The 27,378-nt window shown below is 44.7% G+C and overlaps 1 protein-coding gene across 1 annotated transcript in view; it reads left to right on the forward strand.

Moving 5' to 3' along the window:
* LOC308308144 (low-density lipoprotein receptor-related protein 1B-like) overlaps positions 1 to 27,378 on the forward strand; it is a gene marked incomplete at both ends in the record, with an annotated part of 592,679 nt that overhangs the window by 225,084 nt on the left and 340,217 nt on the right. Inside the window, 1 exon segment of the mRNA XM_080753509.1 lies at positions 5,263 to 5,379. Within this exon segment, the coding sequence (XP_080609635.1) occupies positions 5,263 to 5,379 (117 nt within the window).

Genomic DNA, 27,378 nt, shown 5'->3' on the forward strand with positions numbered 1-27,378 from the left:
AGGTCTGCTACTACTGTAGTGGTTCAAGTTCATTTACTCAAGTACTGTACTAAAAGGAAGACTTCGCCACTTTTCAACCTATCTTCCTATAATTGGTCCTCACTAATTCACAGTAAGTTCACAATAAAATAGCAAAACACTCGGTCTGTCTCTCTTAGGAGGGCTATAGGCCTATATAGCCCTCTCTCTATCTCTCTCTCTCTCTCTCTCTCTCTATATATATATATATATATATATATATATATATATATATATAACCACAAGTTTCCACTGTCCCATTGTGCGTTACGAAGAAGGTGGACGGCTGTTCCGGCGTCGCGAGCCGAGTTGATATACAGCGGTCGCATCTGCGACGCGACGTGAGCTTGTATGTCAGCTGTTCTCTATAAGTTTACCGGACGTGTCCCACACATAATGCTACAGTAAATTACTGTGGAAACAGGTGGATATACTGTATATACCTACCCAGGACGGAGATGTGAGAGATTAGGAAAATCTTTTGTACCGGCTGCCTTAAGCTGTACAACGAGACACATAACGGACGCTTGAAAAGGTCTCCCTTCCTAACTTAGACTGACGGAACCATTGCTGTATTGACTTTGACCTCTAAGGAACTATTGCTGTATTGACTTTGACCTCTAAGGACCGTCCAGGAAGAGTGCTCATGTGCGTCTTGCGGTGACACGCTTCTTAGTTTCTTCTTTTTTCGCACTGATTTTTGACATTGCACTATTAGGTTGTGTTGGTAGTTTCTGAGTATTTTTGCTTTATTTAACAATGACAGTGAGATACTTGTTTGCACTAACTAGCATTGACTGCTATGGTCTCTTTTGCAAGACACTTTATGTATATATACTTATATATTATTCGCCCCCTCTATTGATGCACCTTCTCTTTATTGGTACTGTACTGCTCTTGTCTTTGTTTTTTTTTAGTTTTTTCCCTCTTATCTATCTTTTCTTACGTCTCTGTAACTTTGTAAATAACTGTATACTGCTGTGCTTCTACTGGACAACTGAATTTCCCCCTTGGGATAATAAAGGTATCTATCTATCTATCTATCTATGTTATTATTGCGTTTTCCATTATAACATTGGAAAGGCCTGTCCATAGACTCTCCGAAACCGAACCTTTCTTCTGAGAGTTCCGACTTTCCGACGTGCAGATTTCCCGAACTCTAGTTCGGTGTAATGCTTTTCAGAAGTCGTGAGCGACGTCATTTTATAGTTGAACCGGACCTTTCCGAAAAAAAGTTTGGTTTCGGAGAGGCCATTACTTTTCTGGAATAGAAATCCTGCAGTTTCTATTAGCTTGGATTCCCCATCGATGATGTCACTGGCAGACGGGTTTCTGAACTGCCCACAAGTAGAAAATAATTGTGCTATTTTATCATGGACATTAGTGAAGACCAATTATGTGAAGAAAGGTTGAAAAGTGGTGAAGTTGTCCTTTGAGTACATAGTTTTACTTTACTGGAGTATTTCCAAGTGATTATTTTATTGTACAATTATTAGAAAACTTTGCCACCTGTAAGTGATTTTTCAGAGTGGTAAGGGTGGGTAGGGATTTACACTCCTTTAGGGCAGTGAGTTCCCCAATAGGCGGCCCGCGGGGGGCAACTGTCTGGCCCACACCAACCCCAGTAATAATGGCGGTATAAGAGCAGCAACAACACTAGTATATCGTCGTTGTCGGGTGGAAATCTTGTATCTCCAAATTTGTACGTTCTTTTGCAAATCATACTAGGCCGTCGCACGAAAGTAGTGAAAACAGCCGATCTTGTAGATTGGCTGTTTTCACGAGTTTAAATCATTTTTAAAATGATAAATGCAAAACGAACGGTTTTGGACATACAAGATTTTCACCCGACAATGACGAAAACTGTCGCTGGAGTAGTGGTAACGCCACTCGTCGCCCCCTGTAATGTTGTGGCCCTCGGCTTGGTACCCTAGACATAATTCGGCCCTTGGGGAAAACTAATTGGGGAACCCTGGGGTAGGTCATTCCACATCTTTGCGGCAGAAAGAATTCAACCCCGTTTTTGAGCCAAATATGGGTTGGACGTGACTTGTGGAGCTGCCTCTGGTGTTGTGATTGTGGACCTCATTGACGTTTTGGGAGTACTTTGTCAGGTACATTGGTATCTTAGTGGTGTAGTGTATCTTGTACACCAGACCCATTGCAAGATGCTGTACTCTGTCAGCTACCGTGAGCCACCCCACATAAATGATCAGGGGTCAGGTGAGCCCGAGAAGGTTAAGCAGAAGCCTAATCAGTTTGTTTTGGGCTGTTTGCCTTGTTTTTAAGGCCTTTGAGGTGCTGCGATACCATACGTGTCGTGGACTCCATCGTCAAAGTGTTTGCGTCCCGGGCAAACGTCTAATCTCTCTTTTGGATGTCGACCTGAAAGGTTTGGGATCTAGCCTGACACTCAGCCTGAATTGACATTTCGTTTCACTCCATTATTCAGTCTGAACTTGCTCTCATTTAAGGCAATTTCAAGGATGGGCGTTGCCAAAGAGGCAGTCTTCTGCGATTGGTTCACCATCTGACCAACACAACAGTAGCAAAGCAGATGACGTAGTGTTGTTATGTGTGGCTGGCTAGTGGCTAGCCTGTTAATTGCTGGCGCTACTTGCTAACCAAAGAAACAGTCAGAATAGGAGCACTACAAACTAGGAATCAAACACAACATAACATGCCTGCTACTGGTGTTTCATAGCAAGATTGATACGATCGCATATTACTGCGACGGGCGACGCGATGCGCGGTACGGTACGGCGGCGCTTGTTTACTTGGAAACGCACATACGTTCTGGGAAAGCCCCACCCACGCTGATCACAAGACGCTGATTCACGATTCGTCGTACAGATTTTCGAACGAGGAAAGCAATTCTAGACCCCTGAATCGCCAAAATAAAAATTTAAAGGGGTGTGGCTAGCGATTCCGGGTCTGGAACTAGGCTATTTGGGATCCACTGCTTTTTAAGATGCACACTACCAGCTGTCCAGTGGATCTCACTGCACCGTTACCCCAAGCTCACTACCAGCTGTCCAGTGGATCTCACTGCACCGTTACCCCAAGCTCACTACCAGCTGTCCAGTGGATCTCACTGCACCGTTACCCCAAGCTCACTACCAGCTGTCCAGTGGATCTCACTGCACCGTTACCCCAAGCTCACTACCAGCTGTCCAGTGGATCTCACTGCACCGTTACCCCAAGCTCACTACCAGCTGTCCAGTGGATCTCACTGCACCGTTACCCCAAGCTCACTACCAGCTGTCCAGTGGATCTCACTGCACCGTTACCCCAAGCTCACTACCAGCTGTCCAGTGGATCTCACTGCACCGTTACCCCAAGCTCACTACCAGCTGTCCAGTGGATCTCACTGCACCGTTACCCCAAGCTCACTACCAGCTGTCCAGTGGATCTCACTGCACCGTTACCCCAAGCTCACTACCAGCTGTCCAGTGGATCTCACTGCACCGTTACCCCAAGCTCACTACCAGCTGTCCAGTGGATCTCACTGCACCGTTACCCCAAGCTCACTACCAGCTGTCCAGTGGATCTCACTGCACCGTTACCCCAAGCTCACTACCAGCTGTCCAGTGGATCTCACTGCACCGTTACCCTAAGCTCACTACCAGCTGTCCAGTGGATCTCACTGCACCGTTACCCCCCCCACACACACACACACACACTACCAGCTGTCCAGTGGATCTCACTGCACCGTTACCCCCCCCACACACACACACACACACTACCAGCTGTCCAGTGGATCTCACTGCACCGTTACCCCAAGCTCTTTAAGATGCACACTACCAGCTGTCCAGTGGATCTCACTGCACCGTTACCCCAAGCTCACTACCAGCTGTCCAGTGGATCTCACTGCACCGTTACCCCAAGCAGCTGTCCAGTGGATCTCACTGCACCGTTACCCCAAGCTCACTTCCACCCCCCCCCCCCCCCACACACACACACACACACACACACACACTCCCAGCTGTCCAGTGGATCTCACTGCACCGTTACCCCAAGCTCACTTCCAAGCAAGATGCTGTAATCACTGCCCCCCCCCCCCCCCCCCCACACACACACACACACACACACACTCCCAGCCTCCTGTAGCAACTGCTGTGGTGGCGGATAGGCTGGCAACGCTGCCTCTCAGGGGAGTTTCTTTAGAGCCTTTTAGAGGTTCAATCAATGAGCATTAGCTGGAGGATGATAAACGCTGCCCTGTTGTCAGATTGACATGCATATCACACGCATGTCAAGACTGAGATCACCGGACGTGCTGTCCATGCATGTTCTGTCCATGTTGTCCTGTAGATCATGTTGTCCTGTAGATCAGTGTTTCTCAACCTTTTTTCCTAATGGGCACACTTTTCATGTCCCAAGAATCCATGGGCACACCAACATAATACGGGGGTGTAAATATCGTCACTGTCGGGAAGAAACCTTGTATCTCTAAGTTTCAAATGTGTATGTTTCTTCGCAAACCCTGCTTCATCATACAAGGCTGTCACACAACAGTAGTGAAAACAGCAGATCTACAAGCACACAACGCCTCGCACCGCGAGGCGTTGTGTGCTTGTAGATCGGCTGCTTGTAGATCGGCTGGCACAGTGGTTGAGAAACACTGCTGTAGATGCTGTCCATGCTGTCCTGTCCATTGAATAGTTAAAGTATAAAATAATGGTTAAAGTAGTGTAAGATGTAAAGTGACACATTTTCTGAGCGACAAAGTAACAGATTTCGTTGGCCTTCCTTCGCACCCCTTTTGTGCTCTATGTGTGATTGAGTGATGACCTGGGAGTGGTGCGCTCATGTAGCCATCATTAGAGGTGACGTGTACTGTACACCCCCTGCACCTTGACACAGTGTACTGTACACCCCCTGCACCTTGACACAGTGTTTGTGTGTGTGTGCACGTGTGTGTGTGTGTGTGTGTGTGTGTGTGTGTGTGTGTGTGTGTGTGTGTGTGTGTGTGTGTGTGTGTGTGTGTGTGTGTGTGTGTGTGTGTGTGTGTGTGTGTGTGTGTGCTTGGCTTGACTGAATTACCTGGAAACCCTCTTTCTGTCAGGAACGCTCACATGAAAGTAGATCTAACCATTTATTGCAACAAATGGAATGCAGTTAAACTTGGCGTTAACGGCTCCGCTCTTTAAAGCCACAGAACGTTGAACTTTGAACATTAGACATTTTGAACATTGCGTGAACCAATGCCGTCCTTATAATTTCTCGTGTCCCGTTCTCCAGCCCAGCCCTGCCAGCCCAGCCAGTTCTCCTGTGGGAACGGACGCTGCATCCCGCGCGCCTGGAGCTGTGACCGGGACGACGACTGTGGAGACATGTCCGACGAGACGGCGTCCTGCGGTGAGTCTGAAATAAATAAAACATAAATTACACTGTCCTGTTATACCAGCTTTTGCCTTGTAGACTAGCCTTGCTGAGGTGGTGACGTCACCCAGAATGCTGAGTAGAAAGTAACGCAAAATCGAATAATACTGTACATTCACACTTGTTTTACCAGCAATTTGCCATATCTGGTAAAAAAAAGAGAGATTTTGGCATGCTGTGGCTGGCTGGCAGCTATAGGTGGCTGATGGTCTATAGAGCAGCTTTGCAAGCTGGTAATAAAAAGAAATCACTGCCCTAGGGGTCCTCAGAGTTACGACAGGGGGGGCTCCAGCTAAATTGGCTTTTTACCTTTTTGAGAAAAGTAAATCTGATAACTAATCTGGTAATACGTAAGCCTTGCAGAGGCTTATTATGGCCCATACCATAGGGCATGGGAGCCTATCTCTCTCTGTAACGTGAGGAAGCTTGATGTACAAGTACATCCCCTGGACATGACGCTATAGTATGTTGCAGGGACTTAAGTTGGCTGAGTGCCAAGCGGATCCGCAGGGAGGTATTGAGTCCCAATTTGTATAGTCTTTAATTGGTATGACCCGCCCGGGGAATCTAACCCCTGACCTCCCAGTGTCAGAGTTGGACGCCCATTTAACCGCAAGGCCGCTGAGCCTAGAACTTGGAGACAAAGTCATTTAAAAACACATCTTTCCAGTCAATTGCCATGCATGAAGGGAGAAGATCGGTGTGTGAATGTGTGAGAGTGAATGGGTGAATGTAATGCACAATCTCTGTAAAGCGCCTCGGATAAAGGCGCTGTATAAATGCACCATTTTATTTACTCTTGCTACAAACAGCAACTTAACATCTTCTAGTTGAACTCACAGTCACAGACTCAGCAGTGCTTTCACAACCACAAACATGGAAGAAGGATAATAAACACATTGACACGGCATAATGTTACAATTATACGATGATGATGATGACTTGAACAACGGTCGTTTTCATGCTGATGCATTGTGACATTACAGCAGCTCTCAATTATGACGATCCCATGTTCGAATGATTTATGAATATCCGTAAGCCAGGATTTCTTTTTAGTAGGGTCCAGGAAGTTGACTGCTCAGTACACACAGCAAGGGCATGTGATATTTTTTTCCCCCCCAATAAGTAGCCACGTCACACTAGTTTGCTGCGTACAATAAATGTGCTATTTTTGGAAATTTAGGCGGAAACCAAGCGGCCTGTTGTGAACGAACACCAAGCTTTCTCGCGAGGTTAACGCGAGACTAATAATTTTAAGCCATTAAGAGCTTGACCGAATCCGTGTCACTCTAGATTTTAAACACTTCAACCATTATTTTATGCTTTAGCTATTAAAAAATCGCACCCGTGCGAAGTGAGCGGTGCAAACTAATTCCTGCAAGGGCGCCTGTGCGAATCAGTGTTGATAGGCATGCATGGCAATATTCTTTTTGTTGTGTATGATGTCAGTCTGGAGGTCTGCTCAGACTATATAAGGTTTTCGTGTGTCCTGACCTTTACACCGGCTCAAATTGAACACCAACCAGGATTCGAAACAGCAATCATAGTCTGCAAGGGTAATGTAGCGTGGTCGCTGTCTTGAATCTTGGGTGGTCGTAGATTTGCGCCAGAAAGTTCCAGGATATGTGGTTGGTCAGACTTTTTATGTCGGTTACACCATCAGGAGTATATTATGCGCAACATACCAGCCAGGTTTGTTAGTATCCTTGACCAGACCAAATAACAATTTATCGTGCACATTCATGTGCACATTTATGTGTCACCAGAAACTCCATTTGGAGTAGCCGAGATGCAGGAGAAACTCTTAAATGTTGCTGTCTGAAAACAGATAGAGCCAAATAGAGCTTCTTGTGGGTTATAAAGCAAGAGGGAGACAGAGGGAGAACAGACAGGAGGTCAGACAAACAGCTTGGCCATTAACAGCTTGGTGGCAGTCAAAGAGTGAATAGAAGAGAAAAATAATATGCAGTCCAGACCAGGAGCTCAAACAAAACAGACAGAGGGCAGAACGGAGAGGGGATCAGACAGACAGAAAATGGAAGGACCTTTTCTGAACTTTAAACCGGCACAAATCTTTCCTAAACTTTAAACTGGCAGATTGAACAACAACACACAGGATTCGAAACAGTAATCATAGCCTGCAAGGGTAATGTAGCGTGGTTGCTGTTTCGAATCCTGTGTGGTGTTCAACCCATTCAGGCCGGGAACACATTTTGCTGTTTGGGAGGGGCTTACAGTACATGTACAATATGTAGCAACATATTTGTTTTGTAGGCTAATTTCTGATTTATCCATATTCTATAGGTTAGGCCTAAATGGGTTAAGGTTTAGGAGAGGTCCAGGATATGAAACAACCTGGCCATTACGCCTGGACCTTTCATGAACTTTAAACCGGTCTCAAGTGCAAGTGTAATGGCCAAGACAGATCTAAATTAACATGAACAACACAGCATTTGATTGGTCTGTTCTGTTTGGCTAACACATGTCGCCATGAGTAGAACGGTTTCTGATTGGTCGATTCTAATGTTTAATTACTAAACTAGCCAATCGATGAAGAATGAAAGAATCGTCCCGTGCTAATATGTTTTAACTAGATAAACCGAAAGTGAAATATAGGAGCGGTTTGCACCGCTCAAAAATAGCAGATATACAAGCTCACAGCGCTGCCAGCTTGTAGATCTTCTATTTATTTATTTTTAAATCGTGAACATTTGTGCAAGTCTTTGAATATTATTTGACCCGATTCTAGAATTATATGTACTAGCCCTTACCCGTTCAAAGATATGAGCTCCAAAATGATGTGCAGTGTGTGGGTTATGGGATGTGCACTGTGCACACAGTATATGAGGGATGGAAAGTAACTTTAACTGGTGCTTGCATGATGTACTGTAGGAGCATCAATGTAAGAAACCCGTTTCGTTTAATGGCTACAGAGATACCCCCCCCAGCCCGCCCGCCCACCCGTCCACCCGCCTGCGCACACACCCGCCTGCCTGCACACACACACACACACACACACACACACACACACACACACACACACACACAGAGAGCTGGTTAAACATGTTGCCTCATGCTAGATGCAGAATAGATGCGCCTCATGCTAGATGCAGAATAGATAGTAGATACACCATAAAAATGCTAATATACAGCATACGATTTGTGAAAGTGACAAACGGCCTTCACAGTTATGTCAGGTGTTTTCATATGCTGATGGTGATGCGATTTCAGATCAATTGCTCCAGCCACCGAGGAGAAACGCTGTTTCAGACAGACAGACAGACAGACAGACAGACAGACAGACAGACAGACACTCACTCACTCACTCACTCAGACATTCGCAAAATTATAGTATAGATTTGGCCGCCGACCCCCATCTCAGAATATGTATCAGGGACACCCCAAGAAGCAAATATAGCCTATTTGAGTCACAGTTGTTACATGTCAAAAATAGCAGATCTACAAGCTCGCAGAGGGCATTCACCAAAAATAGCCAATCTACAAGTTCACACCCACTGAGCATTTTTCAGGCAGTTAGACATCTAATATATGTTTAAACGCTAATCTAAAATGTTTGGTCTGACAGTGACATTTTTTTAGACCTTAGACGTCTAAAAAACTTTCAAAACCAATTTTTGTCTAATAGATGAACGTCTATTTCTCACTGGGCAACGTGACGTGTTTTGAGCTTGTAGATCTGCTATATTAGAGACTTGGTGTACTGTAGGCTGAAAAAGAATGCACCAAGTACAGTGCAGCTCAGGTCTTACTAAGTATAGAGGGGGTCTAAATGGTTAAACTGATTTTGATAAATTCCAAATATTATCAAAGTATTCCGATGCACCCTTGTGTCATGGCACCCTGGGGTGCCACGGCACCCACTTTGGTGAAACCCTGCTCTATACTCATACATAACCTGTCTGCTTAACCACTGTTGTTATATTATCATAGCATACCTATAAGTATGTGTTGCAGACACATACTGACTCTGGGCTGGTCAGGCCTGCCTGCTCGCGTTGCTCTTTTTCCTGCTTGCTTGGACGTTCTCAGTAAACGTTGTCTTATAAATGCGTTCAGCCCCAGTGGATACGTGTCATTTTTCCACGACAAAGGCCAAGTTCAGCCCATGCTGAAAGATGGCCATAACTCTCAGCCCAGGAGCGGAGTGAAGATTTAGTAGTGTACTAAACTCCCCCCGCGCCGCACTTGGACACAGGTTTTCTTTTTTTGGCTGGCTGGCTGGCTGGCTATGACAACAACAACACTGTTCAGGCATTTTTTTATTTCTTTTTTCCTACAATGCATCACAGGCAGCGACGGGGCGTCATCAGGCATTCTGTTCCCCTCACACTGTACGACTATACCTGGGAACCCTTAGCGGAGAGAAAGATGAAGCAGGGACCCCTTTGCTGAGAGAGAGATGTTGCAGGGACCCCTTAGCTGAGAGAGAGAGATGTTGCAGGGACCCCTTAGCTGAGAAAGAGATGAAGCATAGACCCCTTAGTTGAGAGAGAGATGGAGCATGGACCCCTTAGTTGAGAGAGAGATGAAGCATGGACCCGTTAGTTGAGAGAGAGATAAAGCATGGACCCCTTAGTTGGGAGAGAGATGGAGCAGGGACCCCTTAGCTGAGAAAGAGATGAAGCATGGACCCCTTAGTTGAGAGAGAGATGAGGCATGGACCCCTTAGTTGAGAGAGAGATGGAGCAGGGACCCCTTAGTTGAGAGAGAGATGAAGCAGGGACCCCTTAGTTGAGAGAGAGATGAAGACCCCCACACTACATATCGTTTAACATTGTGTTGCAGATTAAAGTCATAGATTTCATATAGCTTCATTGTTTGACAGTTTCAGTATCATCAGTGTATTTTGGATTCATGTTAATTATGTATTTTTGAGATATTAAGCACTTAAACGGTCAATTCTTAGTCCTAGCAATACTTTCTCTCTGTACTTTTTTCCCTCCACATCAAACCTCTTTGCCTCTTGTCTTATCACACAGAGATTCAGAGAACCCCCTGTAGTAACTCTGAGGACCCCCTGTAGTAACTCTGAGGACCCCCTGTGGTAACTCTGAGGACCCCCTGTGGTAACTCTGAGGACCCCTTGTTGAAGCAGAATATTGCAAGTCGGCCCCCAAATACTGGGCAAAAAACTAAAGATTTGAATGGTAATATAACATAAATAATAATAAACTTTCGACCTATGGTCGGAACATTTTTTATATAAGACCTTACTGTATATCAAAGAGTGATACCATTACAGAAGAACTTAAAATGTTAGCTACATTGATCCGAGTCGGAACAGAATCAATCGATTTGATCAGAAACCAAACTTTTGTAAACTTTTGAAGCGTGGCCCTTATCATCCCGAAGAGGTTGAGCACCACTGGACTGTACGGCAACGCTGCAGTAAAAAACACTGCATCTTCTTCTGACCTTAAAACGCACACACAGCCTCTTCCTGGTGCCTGTAAATGCCAGCACCAATCAGTGTCTCCCATACTGGATCTCTACCAGAGCCGCTGAAAGAGATAGAGAGTTACGACGGTCTTTGATCTCGCCCGCGCCACGATAGTTATGTCGTTTGATCTGTTTTGATGTTTGACGATTTGTTTTTTTAAAATGTTATCTTAGAGCGGTCCTCTTGAACGCGTAAGAAACGTTGTAATTCATGCCGTTATGCAATGGTGTTTGTCTAATAAATTAGAAACGTGAAATGTCATGTATGGCGCGTGCTTCGTCACCCATTATGAGGATCCAATGGACTTTTTGAACTATTTGGTCAACCCCATGGCAAGGATTAGAACTTCAGTTTTCTACTTGTTGTTTTGCTCTTATATCCTAGCCTGGCAAGTGCACTGCGTTCCTGATACGGGGAAGGAACGACTGAGTGAATGCACATTATCAGACTGGCTTGCCAGGCTATATATATCCTCCTTGAATAATAATTAAAATAATAATAATAATAATAATCTACGTTGATGTTTTAAGCGATAAACAAAATAACGAAAGATATTGAAAGAAAGATTTTATTTTACTGAAATGAGAATAAAAACAAATAAAGCTGAAAAAATGAAATATAGCTTAGTAAAATCATAAGAGCTTAAAGGAGTAGTTCAGCGAGTTTTTGTCACATTCCTAAGACAAAAATGTGATAACAATAAAAGTACCCCCATTCGTTCCGGATGGGGACCCGTTTCGAAACGGGTCCCCATCCGGAATCAATGAGGGTAAATTTACTTGAATCAAATTTTTGTCTTAGGAATGTGACAAAAAACAAAAAATATTATTGAACTCGATCTCTCCATGGCATGACTAATCAATAGAAAAAAAGTCATTTTGGGGGTGAACTACTCCTTTAAATATCCTTGGTTTTAGTCCTTCAAAACCTTCAAAGATATAGCTCACAACATCGTCACGATGAGAGAGCTTGTAGATCAGTTATTTTTTTCTGACCTTGTTCAATCTTGTTCCTAATACGAGCTAAACTAAAACTAAGCATGGATAGTAAAGGACAACTCCAGACTAAATAACATCTAATCTTCCTACTTATATTGATCCCAAATGACTGTCCATAGGGTCTATTTGGCAGAAATGCCCCTGTTGTCCAGTTTCCACAGCAGAACCCAGCAGCCCACACAGCATAGAGTGCCCCTAAGCTTATCGCTTTAACGCATTTTTTTACAATCAAATGTTTTGTTTCCATGCCATTTTTGTCCCACACGTGCCACCACACTCTGCTAAACAGATGTTATGTGTTTTGCCAAGTCCCAGAAAAGACGCACTGTGATTGGCCAGTACAGTCACTTTGATTGGCAGTTGTGCCGAATGCTCACACCAAAACATGATTTATGAAACAAATATCACTTTTGACTGCAACAAATAGTGTAAAAGAGATAGGCTTAGTTATTTGCCCCAAATAACTAGTGATACTAAATGTGTTTAAATGTGGGTATTCCACTGTGCTAGGAGCACCTGGTGCGTGCATTGTCCTATAGTGCATTGGTTCTCAAAATGGGGTCTGGGGACCCCAAGGGGTCCTTGAGGGAGTTCCAGGGGGTCCCCAGCTAAATGATAGTAAGGAACCAAATGGACTCCAATGGGTCTGTAGCTCAGAGAGTGTACATGGAACCAAATGAACCCTAACAGGTCCATTTGGTTCCATTTGTACACTCAGAGTTAAATTAACATTGTTTTTTCAGTATAAATTCCGTGACCTAATGCATGTCAAACTGGGGGTCACTGAAATTAAAATGGTTGAAAATCACCACTAGAGATGTAAAGACCTTCTCTTATGGGGGGTCCCTGGCATATCTTTTCAAATGGGGGTCCGCAGAGTCTAATACGTGTCAATTTGGGGGTCCTTGACATGAAAATGTTTGAGAACCACCGCTGTAGCAGCACTGTACATCCAGATTCTATAAAAGGAAAGTGTGGCGTGCTCAGCAAAAAAAAAGTCTATTTACTTCATTTAATAGTCTATAACGTTCCACTCCGTGCTAAACGTTTCGGGCAGCCTGGCCTCACACTGATGAAGGCTGGAGAGTGGAGACATGGCCAAGAACCTTTTGTTGTGGAGGAGTGGCACGTTATAGGACTATTAAACTAACTAAATAGACTTTCTGCTGAGTGTGAACCTTTCCAAATAATTAGTGATGCCACTAAATGTTTGTTTGGCGACAGGCAACGCCCAAATGAATCAACTCCTTCTACTACAGCATAGCAGTACGCATGGAGTTCTATACAGTGATCTCACTTTGATACTTGGGACAGGTGTGTGCGTCTCAATCTTCCGATGTAATGGACTACCATAATAATCTGCCAGGTAATGCAGAATATTTAAAGCTGCAATATGTAACTTTTTAGTATAGCACAAGCACAGTCAAACACCCTGCCTAAAAGGAACACCCCAAAAAAAGCCCTTGCGGTCTCGTTTCCGCTGGAGGTCCTTGGTATTCAATTCATCAACATACCGTATAAAACAGCAACACAAAACATTCAAATATCATCGCAAGTATAAAAAACTGTATGTACAGAGTAGGTGGGGGAAAGTGGGGGTAAGGTAAGGTGATCACTTCTCACCTGTCTATAACTACCTCTGCCTCTGGCCTCCTGAAAGGTGAATTTTCAGGGCAGTTTTGAAGGAGGCTCTTCAATATACTCTACCATACAGATTGGACAAAATTATATATTTTATTCATATACGACTAGTATATAGTAAGACGTAGGGGTGGGCAATATAATCGATATGGCAATACATTGCGCTAGTTTATTTGCCAATACTGTATCGATACTTCAGGCCGTAGTATCGCGATACTTTGAGTAAAATAAAATACGTTCCCAAGCATAGGAACCAATGGTAGAAGTCCGGTCCTGACACTCCGCTGCCTCTAGATGTCGGTTTACTATAGTAGCTAGTTCCCCTTCCCACGGTTCAGTGAGTGAGGTCTCTCGAGAAAATGGCTGCGAACGACGAAAACAACAACATTAGAGCAGCGTCTTCAGCTTTTAAAGCTGATATATCGCGTTAGTATCACAATAGTATCGTATCGCAAAGATTCACAATATATCGTGATACTATTGCATCGTGACCCAAGTATCGTGATACGTATTGCATCGCGAGATTCTTGCCAATATCCACCCCTACCACGCCTCAGGTGGACAAATGACCTCGCCCTAAAGGGTGAGGTCGTGCCACAGTGTACACGTCTACACGTGGAAAAGCTGTGATGTTTCTCACGGTAAACTGCGAACTTTGTAGCAAAAAGGTTACATAGATCCGTTTTAATGCCACTCCTACCACCAGCACAGATCTATCACCATCCTGGAGTTGCCGTCATATCCTTGACCCCATCGGTGGAGTGGCGGAGCAGATGTTCCTTGATTACAGCGCTAATTTGTTTTCTGCAGCGCGCATGGCAACTGTCACCGTGGCGTGTCTGCATGTCAAAGTCAACCGTCTGTTTTTCGGGGGTGGGTGATAGCGCTTCGCAGCAAAGGCGCTAAACTGCCAACAACCGCCATACGGTATGTGTGTATATATAGTTTGTGTACAGCTCCAGTAGGGTCGTTTGTTGCTGCCATTGATTAAACTGTTCAGTTAGTCAGGCGTTCAGTCAATTACATTATTCAGATTAACCCTAAGAGGAAGGGAAAAAAAACACATCTGCGGACGGATCATTCTTCTTCTCTCCCGTGTCGTCTTAATGTGGTAATCAGTCTTCTTTTGTTTTAAGAGCAGGACTTGTTGCTGCATCTTGTTCCAATTGGATCTGACTAAATTGGAAAGTTGATGTGTCTGAGCCTGCGATGCGACGCATTGATCTCACCAGAGGATTATTGTGTTGGCTAACTCTGCTAATTATTAAAGCATGACATAGAATCACTATTCAACTTTGACAACCAGAAACACACACGCACGCAACAGGGTTTAGATTCCAGATGACTGTTCACTATATTGATGCTGTTGGACACAGAAAACCACAGTATTTCATAATGTAGATCTACTATTTTCGGGGTGGTTTCTTTTTCTCTGTTTCCAAAAAAGGTTATGGTTTTAGCTGTTCTGCAGGAAGTAGCAGTTCTGAAAGCTTTCCACTTCCATGTTAAGTAAATGTACTTTTTTACTAGTGCTGTCCAACAATTAAATATTTTAATCGTGATTAATCACATGATTTATCTAATCCGTTTTTATCTGTTCACAATGTACCTTAGAGGGATATTTATTTAAGCCTTGTATACCCCTCTTAAGTACTGTACTATTGAACTAAGTACAATTTTTAGATATTGTACTTGAGTATTCCATATTGTACTTTTACTCCACTACAGTTAAGTGAAAAAATAAAAGAATAAATAAAAAAAACTTTGTAGACTGGACATCTATAGTACATTGCGGATGGTATTGATACTTGATTTTGAGTACTTTTTTTTCACCACTGCGTACAACCAGCACACCGTCATACACAAAGGAGCATAAATCCACCCTGGCCACAATATGACTTCCGGTTGGTTCTAGCGGACGTGGCGGAGGTGCTGTGTTTAACGGAAGTTACGTCATGCGCTGTAGTCTTCCGTTGAAATTCTCATGGCGTAAGTTGAGCAGTCTCTGCCTGATATTGTCACCAGGTTTTTCTCTTCGCAGATGAGTAAGCCTGGCTACGCGAGGCTAGCATTAACCTTGCCTACCAGGCTTTCTGGGGGAAAGCCTGGTGTTCGTTCACAACAGGCTGTTTGGTTTCCGCCTAAAGCGCGGAAACCACTAGAAGAAGCGGCGTCGCTTTGATTTGGTTCCCTCCGTTTGTTTCCCCAATCCCTATTAAAATGCTTGAGTAGCCTAGTGTAGTCCTGCCAGTCACTAAAAGTTGGACTAAAAGATACACATACCAAACGAATTTTTCAAAAGCAAAACTAGTCCTCATTAAGGAGTTTATTAGGTAGGCCCTAAAAGTATGTCCTTGAGCGCAGGGGACAATTTTGGGTTAAAACTGAATCCGGTTTGATCTTTCCGGCAAATTGTAGTCCTTTGAGTACTACAACATGACGTTTTGTGGTTTCCGCTCCAGACCGGTTACAAACCCGAAAAGTGAAGTGATCCCAGACTAGGCTAGCATAAATCAGGCTTTTGACAATTTCCTGAACACCATGACGGCCGTACGAGTTCATAGCCTCTGCAAAACATAATTAAGGCCCTGCCGTTTCCACTCCCATCTCCTACCACAGTGCAATCATTTCTTTTGACTTTTGGACAAATGCTATTTTTTTTCTCAAATCTCTTTATTTACCGGATGCCTGCAGCTTTTATTGACTTCAGCTTGAAAGACTCTACAAGTCTAACATTTGCATTGATTTGTTGGGTTCCCCGCTGCGCCAGGATAGCAGAGGCGCGCGGGGGGGTAGAAGACACATCATATCTCTATCCCACAACAAGTATCATCCACACACACTATACACTACATCAGAGACGTGCTGGGCCCCTGATTCAGCCCGGGAAAAAGAGTTGGAGAGGCCCTCATTGCGCGCTATAGAGAGAGATCTCTCTCTATAGCGCTGCTGCTACTCAAAGATTTGCCATTTCAGATCATGACAAGTGACAAGCCAGTGGGCCAATTACTGTACATGAGTTATATTTCGTCGTTGTCAGGTGGAAACCTTGTATGTCCAAAACCGTTTGTTTTGTATTTATCATTTAAAAAATGATTTAAACTAGTGAATGAAAACAGCCGATCTACAGTGCGAGGCGTTGTGTGCTTGTAGACCTGCTGTTTTCACTACTTTTATGATGAAGCAGGGCTTTGCTTTGCGAAAAAATTAATACATTTGAAACTTGGAGATACGAGGTTTCTGTCCGACAGTGACGATTTACTTTGTTGGCCGCCCAGCCCCCAACATGGAACGAAGGCCGACATTTTATTTTTAATTTCTTCCTAATGGCCGGCCTGGACAGGCCGGGAATGAACCGGCCGTTCGGGAGTTGTCCCGCTTTTCCCAATGGCCAGCACGTCCCTGTATACACTACATCCCCCCCCCTCAAATATATTACCATCTCCGCAGTGACAGCCGGTGTCTGGTTGGAATTTAACATTCATTAAAAATGAAGGACCGACATCTATAAATAATGGATTTCTTTTTCTTCCCCCCCCCCAGTAGTAAACAGTGCACGCCGGGGCTAAAAATGATGCTCCGCCATCCATAAATAAAGGCAACTTTAGAGTCAACAGGGGAGATCAATGATAGACGTTGTATCTACTAAACAACTGACAAACTAAATCCAAATTAGCATCAATCTATCTGAGCCCGGGTGGGGGTGCATGGTGGGTGGGGTGGGCACCGGCACCACCACAACAGGGGGAGTACAGGTGTGCCACACTCCACAGTAGGTGTTGCTGCAGGGGATGCTGAGTGAGCAGTGTTGGAAAGGAGCTAAGTACATTTTATTCAAGTACAGTACTTAAAGGACCCTTTTTACAACAAGGGTTCATATTTTAGATTGTAATTAGAGAAAAGAAAAGATGAGTGTTAAAATGTTTTCATTTACTGCTTTCTATTGTTTTAGAGATTTTTGTATTTTGATTACAGTGGGGGGGGGGGGGGGGGGGGGCATGCGTACAAGTGGCTAAATATGTATTTTCAGACACAGCAAGCCAGCAATGTCTTTGTTACTATTTACACCAGCCCCCATAAGTTAAATCTGCCCATGAAAGATTGTGGTGCATCTTGGGAATGGGCTTATTGTGTCTAAAAATACATAATTAGGCACTTGCATGCATGCCACGAACCTGGGGGCATGCATGCAAATCAAAATCGTTAAAATCACTAGAAAGATTACAAGAAGTAAATGAAAACATTTTAACACTCATCTTTTCTTTTCTCTAATGACTAGCTACAATATGAACCCTTGTTGTAAAAATCAAAGTTGTCCTTTAAGTGCAATTTTCACTACATCTCAAAGACAAATATTGTACGTTTTGAAAACTTGAGTTACTAACACTTCAGCCCTATACATTTTGGCCATTGAAACACATTGTGAGCTTGTAGATCTGCCATGTTCATATTATACATTTGAAAATGTGTGAAACGGGACGTTCTGCATAATGAGTACTTTCTTCACCCCCCAAATTATTTTCGCCCTATTGATTACTCACCCCATAGAGACTTGAGTTCAATAATATTTTTTGTTTTTTGTCCTGAAATTTACCCTGATGGTGCCATGCATTTGGGTCCCCATCCAGGGCCATGCATTCGGGTCCCCATCCGGAATCAATGGGGGTAAATTTACTATAATCACAATATTGTCTAATAGGAATGCGACAAATACGAAAACAAAAAGTATTATTGAACTAAAGTCTCCATGGCACGAGTAATCAATAGGAAAAAAAAGTAATTTTGGGGGTGAACTACTCCTTTAAGTACATTTTGATGCCAATCATTTTGTCCTTTTATTCAAGTACATTTTGGATTCCGGACTTTTACTTGTAACAGAGTACTCCTACATTTCAGTATTGATACCCTTTTCTTAAGTAAAGGCCTGTCCATACGGTCTTCGACCACCAAACTAAGCAAGCAGCTCAGGGTAAACTCGCCGTGGGAGAAGTGTATCCACCTGTTTCTGCGAGAATTTACTATAGCATTATGTGTGGGACACAACCGGAAGAACAGCAGACATACAAGCTCACGTCGCGTCGCAGATGCAACCCGTTGTGAGCTTGTAGATCACACAAGGCTGCGACGACGGAACTGCCGCACACCTTCTGCGCAATGCACGGTGCCAATGTGGAGTCTGTCCTCCTGTATGGCTGCGAAAGCTGGACCCTGACACCCACCCTGCAGAAGTCCCTGGATGGGTGCTACACCAGAATGCTACGAGCTGTTCTGAATGTGGACCAGAACATCCACATTACCAACAAGGACCTGTACAGGCAACTGCTCCCGGCCAGCAGGCTGGTCCTGTGGGAACCAACGCGCGGGCATGGATCACGGGGACGTTCCGCGTTAACGTATGTGGATGTCCTGAAGAAGGATGCGGGAGCTGAAAGCTCTTCGGAGCTGGCCGGGTGTATGGAGAACCGGAACGATTGGAGACTTCGATGGAAGCTCGTCTGAGGACGACCGAGAGAGACGGTGGGACGTTGGAAACTTGTTGATAAATGCGTGAGGAACCCCAGACAACAACAGTATGGGAGAGAAGAAGAAGAAGAAGAAGAATATGTTTTTTTTTGTTGCTGCAGCACCGATGCTTGATTATGATTGAATGAAGCCGAGCATGAACTAATTACTGCTTACACCCCGGCTTGTTTTGTGACTGAGTATCGGAGCGAGCTTCAGGACAACACAAAGGGAATGTGGGCTGAGGCGAAACCGCAGCGCGCAGCACTTGGCCAACGCTCCGCACACACACTGCAATACAGGCCTGATGGAGTACAAACAGTGATTAAAAGGGGTATAGGGGGAGGGGGAGCGGGGGGTCTCTTAAGAGTTTTTCACCCACACTGTTTAAATGTATGACGATAATTCAGACGTTTCTGCCTTTTTTTATTTGTTTATTTCAACAGCCGTGGCAACTCCTTAACCTTACATAAAAAGGTTAAGTAACTGAGGAATTCTTTTAAGTCAGGCGAGCAGCGTGCGCTTGTTCTTCAACTCCCTTTTGTACGGTAGCACCCCAAACCTTCCCCAGCACACACGCATGCACGCACGCACGCACGCACGCACGCACGCACGCACACACACACACACACTCCGAGTTTATTCCAGGACGTACCCAGTGAGGCTGATAGATTGTATAATACCTCCGAGAAAGGCTAGGCTTCAGAACAGTGAACTATGTGAACTACACAAGTTGTTTGGCATGGCTTTCCAAGGCTGTGAAGGCATGTAGTACGGCATCCCGGTCTTTCCAAGGCTGTGAAGGCATGTAGTACGGCATCCCGCTCCAAAGAACACTGCATCAATAATTTCACTCGTAACGCGGGGCTCTCACTTGATGAAATATTGCCCGCGAAGAAAAAAAAAAATAGATGATCTAAAAAAAAAGTGCATGCTGTGCTGGGCAAAATCGTGCTTCAACTACTGAAATTATAGTGAATTGTATCTGGAGGGACGAGCATGGTAGTAATTTCATTCATAGGAAGTATTCTTTATTTCATGTTTTTAAACATTGATTATCCGTCTGTTTAATTTGTTATGATTTTTTTGGCGTTTTTTTCGCTACAGAGAACATATGATTATTTTGTGATATTTTCACGTGGGCAGCAGGAATCATGTAATGCATTCACACTTTTTTGATTACGTTCCCAAACAAAGGAAAATATGACTCTTTTGATTTACGATGTGATTTGATTATACTGCAGGATATGGAGCAGAGATGTAAAACCACTAAACTTAATGTTAATCCCTTACAGATGAATGCCTCGTTAAGCCCCTTGATTAAAAATGAATGACAGTGCAAATGATTCTTTTGAACATACAGCTGCTAATCATCATAAGTCTAGGTTGCTTTGTTAGACCTGACTAGCACCCACTACTTGTGTATATCACAGCTGACATTAAGTTCTTAACCTCCGTTGTGCAGAAGCTTGAGGCTGTCGGATCTAAGATCAATAGTCTATTGTTCAGTACACAGTATCTCTGTAGTCATGTGATCAAGATGTGTCTGATATTTCATATTCCATCCTAATTGGCTAACATTGGCAAAGTTTGCAGGATTTGTCCATTTTGAATAAAATGACTTAAATCATTAACGCAGCTTGTATTTACAGAGATATTCTGCACGCACATTCCCACTAGGTCAAGGAACAAATGCCACTCTTTTCACATTGGTCTGTTATGGCGCCACCAGCAGGTCGACTTTTGACAAACACATTTTTGAAAAAAAAAAGAAGTCAAATCATGCATGCAGCGGTACATTGCCGTTAAAGGCAAAAGACGACATGGCACCCTTTTCACATTTAGCGCCACCAGCACCTACCTGACCTGGTGGAGACCTGTGCTTGGAAGAGCACTGCTTCTAGTTAACTATATCTTTTCAACGGTTTGTCGCTCAAACTTGTGGGTGGTGTCATTGGACTCGGATCAGAGTCCTTTTCCTTCATTGGTATAACTTGGCCCCGCCCCCTCTTCTGATTGGCCGATATTCGATAGTTTCTTTACATTTTCAATGGTTTGTCGCTCAGACTTGTGGGTGGTGTCATTGGACTTATTTCAGAGTCCTTGTCTTTCACTGGTGTAACTTAGCCCCGCTCCCTCTTCTGATTGGTCGATATTTGATAGTTCTTATATAGATTCCACCCCCTCCGGTCAGAGCTAATTCGCCAGATATTTTTTTCCTACCACATGGTTAATGGATGAAATAACATCAGATTACGATAAGAAAAACACTTGTCTGGAATTCTCCTTTAAACAAGGTCTGTGTAACTGTAATGTCAAAGTGACATTTTATCTCAAACATTTTTGGAGCTTGTCATACGTGCTCGCAGGTCAAAGATGGTAGGACAAAACATGACCCTTTACCTGTTACAAATAGTCTTCTAATGTTACTGCTCGCTGCTCCATGGTAGGCCTACTCTAACCCAGTAACCCTGGTACAGAGTTTGCACACTGCTCTGCTCAATACCACAGACCGAAAATTCCAGTGCTGCGCGAGGTCCCCGCTCTTTAGTAAACAAAGGCTAAGGCACCCCACCTTCTCTGTCAAATACACTTTTTGGGCAGAAAATAATATAAAATAGATATTATTTAATTTACTTCACTGCGCCCTCTACAGATTTGGTGTGGAGGGAAACAATTAGTGGAGCGAGTACAGCGCCAACCTGTGTGAACTACCGTGCTAGTTTACAAAGTATAGAAGGTTGAAATGGTAACGAAAAATAAACCTTAAATAATAAGAAATATTTTTCATTTTCATTTTCATTTTTCTTTCTTTCTTATGTACATTTCTTCTGTATTATGTATGTGTTTTCATCATGTGGGAAAGTGATGAACAATTTTCTTAAGCACTCTGGACTTTCTGTCCTGTAAGGAAATTGCCGGATGGTGAATTCTAAAAACCTTTATATCCAAAATGAGAGAATTGGAAGCAGATTCCGTGGATAATATGTATATATATATATATATATATATATATATATATATATATATGTGTGTGTGTGTGTGTGTGTGTGTGTGTGTGTGTGTGTGTGTGTGTGTGTGTGTATATAGTTCTCCATGGATCGCCACCTTGTCGTGGTGGAGAGCCTTGCGTGTTCCAATGAACCTAAGAGCTATGCCGTCGGGAGCTCATGCTCCTGGTAGGGACACCCATGGCGGACAGGTCGAGGGTGAGGTTCCAGACGAAGAGCGGTCCGAAGAAACCTGCTGCCTTGTGGGTTAGTCAGGGAAGACAAAGGCTAGGGGAGCACACCCTGAGAGAGAAGCAACGCGGTGGCAGCACGTGTAGGCGGACCTCGATAGACGGAGGAACCGGCAGCTGCCTGCAACTGGGGAGGGTGCTGGTCGTCTTGGGCTTCCCTTGCCACTGGAATCCACCCTTCCACAGCCAAGAAGTGCTACTGGGGAATGCGCAGCCCCTGTGGCACTTTAAAAACTTCTCGCGCAGGTCTCCACTTTGACCTCGGTGACAGAACACCTGGAACCAACCGGAGTCTGGCGGCGCTGGGGTGTTCGGTGACGGGGGCAGGTTTGAATTAGCCGGAAGCCTCTAGCTGGACCCCTACACGTCAGCGGCATAGGGCTATTTATGGTCGCTAGCAGCTGGAAATGAGAGGCAGCTGCTCTCGGCAGACCCCTATGCGACTGAGCAGCCCTATTTAGGATCGCACTGCTCACCCCAACTGGGGAGGGGCCTAGAAAAGGTGGCCCAAAAATTGTCCACTCAAGCTTTTCCTGGACAGGTTACCGCGCCTGTCGGGATATTCCATTCTGCGGTCGAAATAAAAAAGAAAAAATAATGAAACTTGCATCATGGAATGTGAGAACCCTTCTGGACTCTGCTGGCAACAGTGACAGACCTCATCGGAGAACAGCCCTAGTCGCTGCTGAGTTGAGGCGATACAACATTGACATTGCTGCCCTGAGCGAGACCAGGCTACTGGATGAGGGATCCCTGAAGGAAGAAGGAGGATATACCTTTTTCTGGAAAGGCTTCCCTCCTGGAAGCAAACATCTGCATGGTGTGGGATTGGCTGTTAAGAACACCCTTCTACCAAGCCTGACTGAAACACCTGTCGGCATCAGCGAACGGCTGATGTCCCTCCGTATCCCCCTTGCAAAGAAGCGCTTTGCCACCCTTCTCAGTGCTTACGCACCAACTATGCCATCAGAGAGTGAGGTCAAGGACTGTTTCTATCAGTCACTGGATGAGGCACTCCGCCGGATCCCCAAGGCTGACAAGATTCTCCTGCTTGGCGACTTCAATGCTCGGGTAGGCTGTAACAACATGATATGGAGTGGAGTAATCGGTGGACATGGTGTTGGTCAGGTCAATGAAAATGGCGTGAGACTACTTACTCTTTGCGCTGAACATGATCTGACCATAACCAATACGCTGTTCCAGCAGAAGGACAAATATAAAACCTCTTGGATGCACCCCCGCTCCAAGCACTGGCACCTGATTGACTACATCATCGTGAGACGCAGTGACATCAGCGACGTCCACATAACACGTGCCATGAGAGGAGCCGAATGTTGGACGGACCATCGTATGATAATTGCCAAACTCCACATCTCTGTACGCCCCCCCTTGCGACTGCACAAGTCCAGAAAGAAGCGCATACACTGCACCCGGCTAAGGAAAGCTGAGGTGAGGAATGAGTTCCGTTGCTCCCTAGCCGAGAAGCTAAGGGAGATCGAACCAGGTCTGAGCTCCGAGGACACTATGGACCAGAAGTGGGCCTCGATTAGTTCCTCAATCTATGAGGCAGCAGCTCAAACAGTCGGATACAGAGACAAGAAACACCAAGACTGGTTTGACGAGAACTCTGACACCATCAAGAGCTTGCTGGACAACATGCACAAAGCACACAGGGCAACATTGAACAACCCTGCATCCAGTTCAATCAGGCAGCAGTGGCAGGTAGCTCGAAGGGAAGCCCAAAAGACCATGCGAACCCTGCAAAACGACTGGTGGACAAATAAGGCTCTGGAAATTCAAATGTATGCAGATAAAAAGGATATGCACAACTTCTACAACTCCATAAAAAGCATATATGGCCCCAAGAACTGCTCTGTCACACCATTGAAAACAGCAGATGGTCTCACACTCCTGAAGGACCAAAACCAGATCCTGTTGAGGTGGGCTGAACACTTTGATGCCCTCCTCAACCAACATTCTTCTGCAGATCACACTATTTTGGAAGAACTGCCTGAACGTCCCCCAATCCATGACCTCAGTCAGCCACCAACCTACACAGAGGTCCGAAAGGCTGTCCGTGCTCTAAAAAACAACAAGTCCCCTGGCATCGACAACATCTCCGCCGAATTACTGAAGGAGGGAGGGTACCTGGGTACAAGGACTCTCCATCAGTATATGCTGGTTGCTTGGGAAGAGGAGAGCATACCCCAACAGTGGAAGGACGCCAATATAGTCGCCATCTACAAAAACAAAGGTGACAGGTCCATATGTGGTAACAGCAGGGGGATATCACTACTCTCTGCTGCTGGTAAGGTGCTGTCCAAGGTGATGCTGCATAGGCTGATCAACAACATCACAGAGTCAATGCTACCTGAGTCACAGTGTGGCTTTAGGAAGAACAGGAGCACGGTTGATATGATCTTCACAACACGGCAACTTCAGGAGAAGTGCCGGGAGCAACACAAGGACCTCTTTGTAGCCTTATCGACCTCTCCAAGGCCTTTGACACTGTGAACAGGGAGCTCCTGTGGAATGTGCTCACCAAGTTTGGCTGCCCAGCTAGGTTTGTTAACATGCTCCGCCAGTTCCACGACGGGATGATGGCTCGTGTGACTGTAGGAGGACAAGAGTCTGCTTCTTTCCCTGTGCGCACAGGGGTGAGGCAGGGGTGTGTGCTAGCACCCGTGCTCTTTAATATCTTCCTCCTATGCGTCACTCAGCTTCTCCAAAAGGAGCTTGAAGATAGCAGTGGCGTGGCAGTGGACTTCAGACTGGATGGGAACCTGTTTAATATCAGGAGGCTACAAGCGACTACTAAGCTGTCTGTGGAGAGGGTCCTTGAGCTGCAGTATGCAGATGACTGTGCTCTGGTGGCGCACTCTCCACACGACCTGCAGACCATCCTTGATGTGGCTGTCAGGGCTTACAGCAGGATGGGCCTGTCTGTCAACATCAACAAGACAGAAGTGGTCTGCCAGCTGAGCTCCAGTACCCCACACACCCTGCCTGTCTTCACCATCGACAACAAGCCACTAGCAATAACCCCATCCTTCAAATACCTGGGCAGTATCCTCTCTGAGGACTGCAGCATCGACTGTGAAATACAAAACCGGGTCAAGCAGGCTTCGGCTGCCTTTGGGAGACTACGCCGTCGAGTCTTCCAAAATAATAACCTCCACTTGCACACCAAGGTTTCTGTGTACAATGCTGTCTGTGTCACCACCCTCCTCTACAGCTGTGAGGCATGGACCACATACAGCCGACACATCAAGGCCCTGGAGCGTTACCATATTGGATGCCTACAGCGCATTATGGGACTCACCTGGCGTGACCGTGTGCCACACACTGATATACTGGCGAAAACAAACTGCCGCAGTATGGAGGCTACAATCATTCAACATCAGTTGCGCTGGCTTGGACATGTTATCCGGATGCCTCAGGACCGACTCCCCCGCAGAGTGCTGTATGGCCAGCTACATCATGGCCGGCGCTTGGCAGGAGGGCCGAAGAAGAGGTATAAGGACCAGCTTAAGACTTCTCTGAAGAAGTGCAAGATCAGGCCTGAGGACCTTGAGACTGCTGCTGGTGACCGTGATTCATGGCGACAGCGCTGTCATGAAGGAACGCAGAGGCTGGAGGAGGATAGAACTGCCAGAAGACATCAGCAGAGACTGAGGAGGAACACACCCATGACTGCCAGTACAACCACCACCACTACAACCTACACATGCCCCACCTGCAACAGAACATGTGGCTCCAGAATAGGACTCTTCAGCCACCAAAGAACTCACCGTTAAGGACATAAGTGGACGTCATCATCGGAATCGATGGACAACCATAAGCAAGTAAGTAAGTAAGCATATATATATATATATATATATATATATATATATATATATATATATATATATATATATATATGATTATGAAATGTCTGCTGTAAATATCTTTTGAAATAAGATGAATCTAAAAGTAGTTTTCTGTTTATAGCTGAGGTTTTAAATAAAAGATAACATGAAAAAATACTGTACCTTGTTCATCTTGATAGTTGATATAACTGACACATTCTGTTGTTTTTAACAGAGGCAGAAAAGAAGGTTTATTTTTTTTCTCCGTCTGTCTCTGCTTAAGGATTGAGCTCAGTCTCTCTACATGAATTTAACATGACTACTGTCAATATTCTATCTTTTGCTCCCAGCTATATCCCAGCTCTTTTAACCTCTTACATTTATACTTTGTCCTATAGCGCATGCCAAAAATAGCCGACATTACAAGATCACAATGTGTCGTGGATATGACATGCCGTGAGCTCGTATATCGGCTATTTTGAGTGTGCAAGACTTGTCATATAGCCTGTAACATTGCATGAATTAGGAATTAGGAGTTTTCAGTGTGCAAATACTACAGGTTATGGAATTCCCTGCCTGCAGAGCCTAGGCTAATATGTCTGCATCATCTTTCAAATCCCTTCTTAGTTACAGCACATTTCAACCAAAAAGGAATTTGCCTATAACGTTTAACCAGTTCTATCTCCTTGCCTGTTATACTCTTGTGTATCCTGGTGTTTGATTCAATTTATATTTATTTTAATTCAAAGGAACTTTATTGACATGAGAAAACATATGTTTATATTGCCAAAGCAAGTGTCAAAATAGACTACCAGTAAGACTCCCTAATCGGGAGATAAGTAACCCATAAAAGGCACCACTCCCTTCACACTGCGTGTGATTTTCTAGCAAATGGACAATCAGATTGCAACAAATTAGCTATCCTACAATATCCGACGTAATCTTGCAATGACATCACAACTTCATCATCACAACCATGTAATTGGTCTTTAAAATCAATAGTCTGATATGTTAAACATCAGTTATCGACTAGTACCGAGGAAACCGACCTGCCATCATCCTGGCAAGTTAAGCTGTAAATTATTTGTCGACACTCATTGACGGTGGTTCTGCTGCGTGAAATGTTTCACTGGACGACACATCTGGAAGGAGAACAGAGGAAGAACCAGGCTGCTGTGGTGGTCGGACACCAGATGATCTACTGCTTTGGAGGAGACAGAAACCTGACCAACATCCTGGAAGTATATGTCTTCAACACAGTGTCTTTATGCTGGAGGAAGTTGA

The sequence above is a fragment of the Nannobrachium achirus genome (assembly GCF_963921795.1).
Source record: "Nannobrachium achirus genome assembly, chromosome: 22".
Taxonomy (NCBI): Eukaryota; Metazoa; Chordata; class Actinopteri; order Myctophiformes; family Myctophidae; genus Nannobrachium; species Nannobrachium achirus.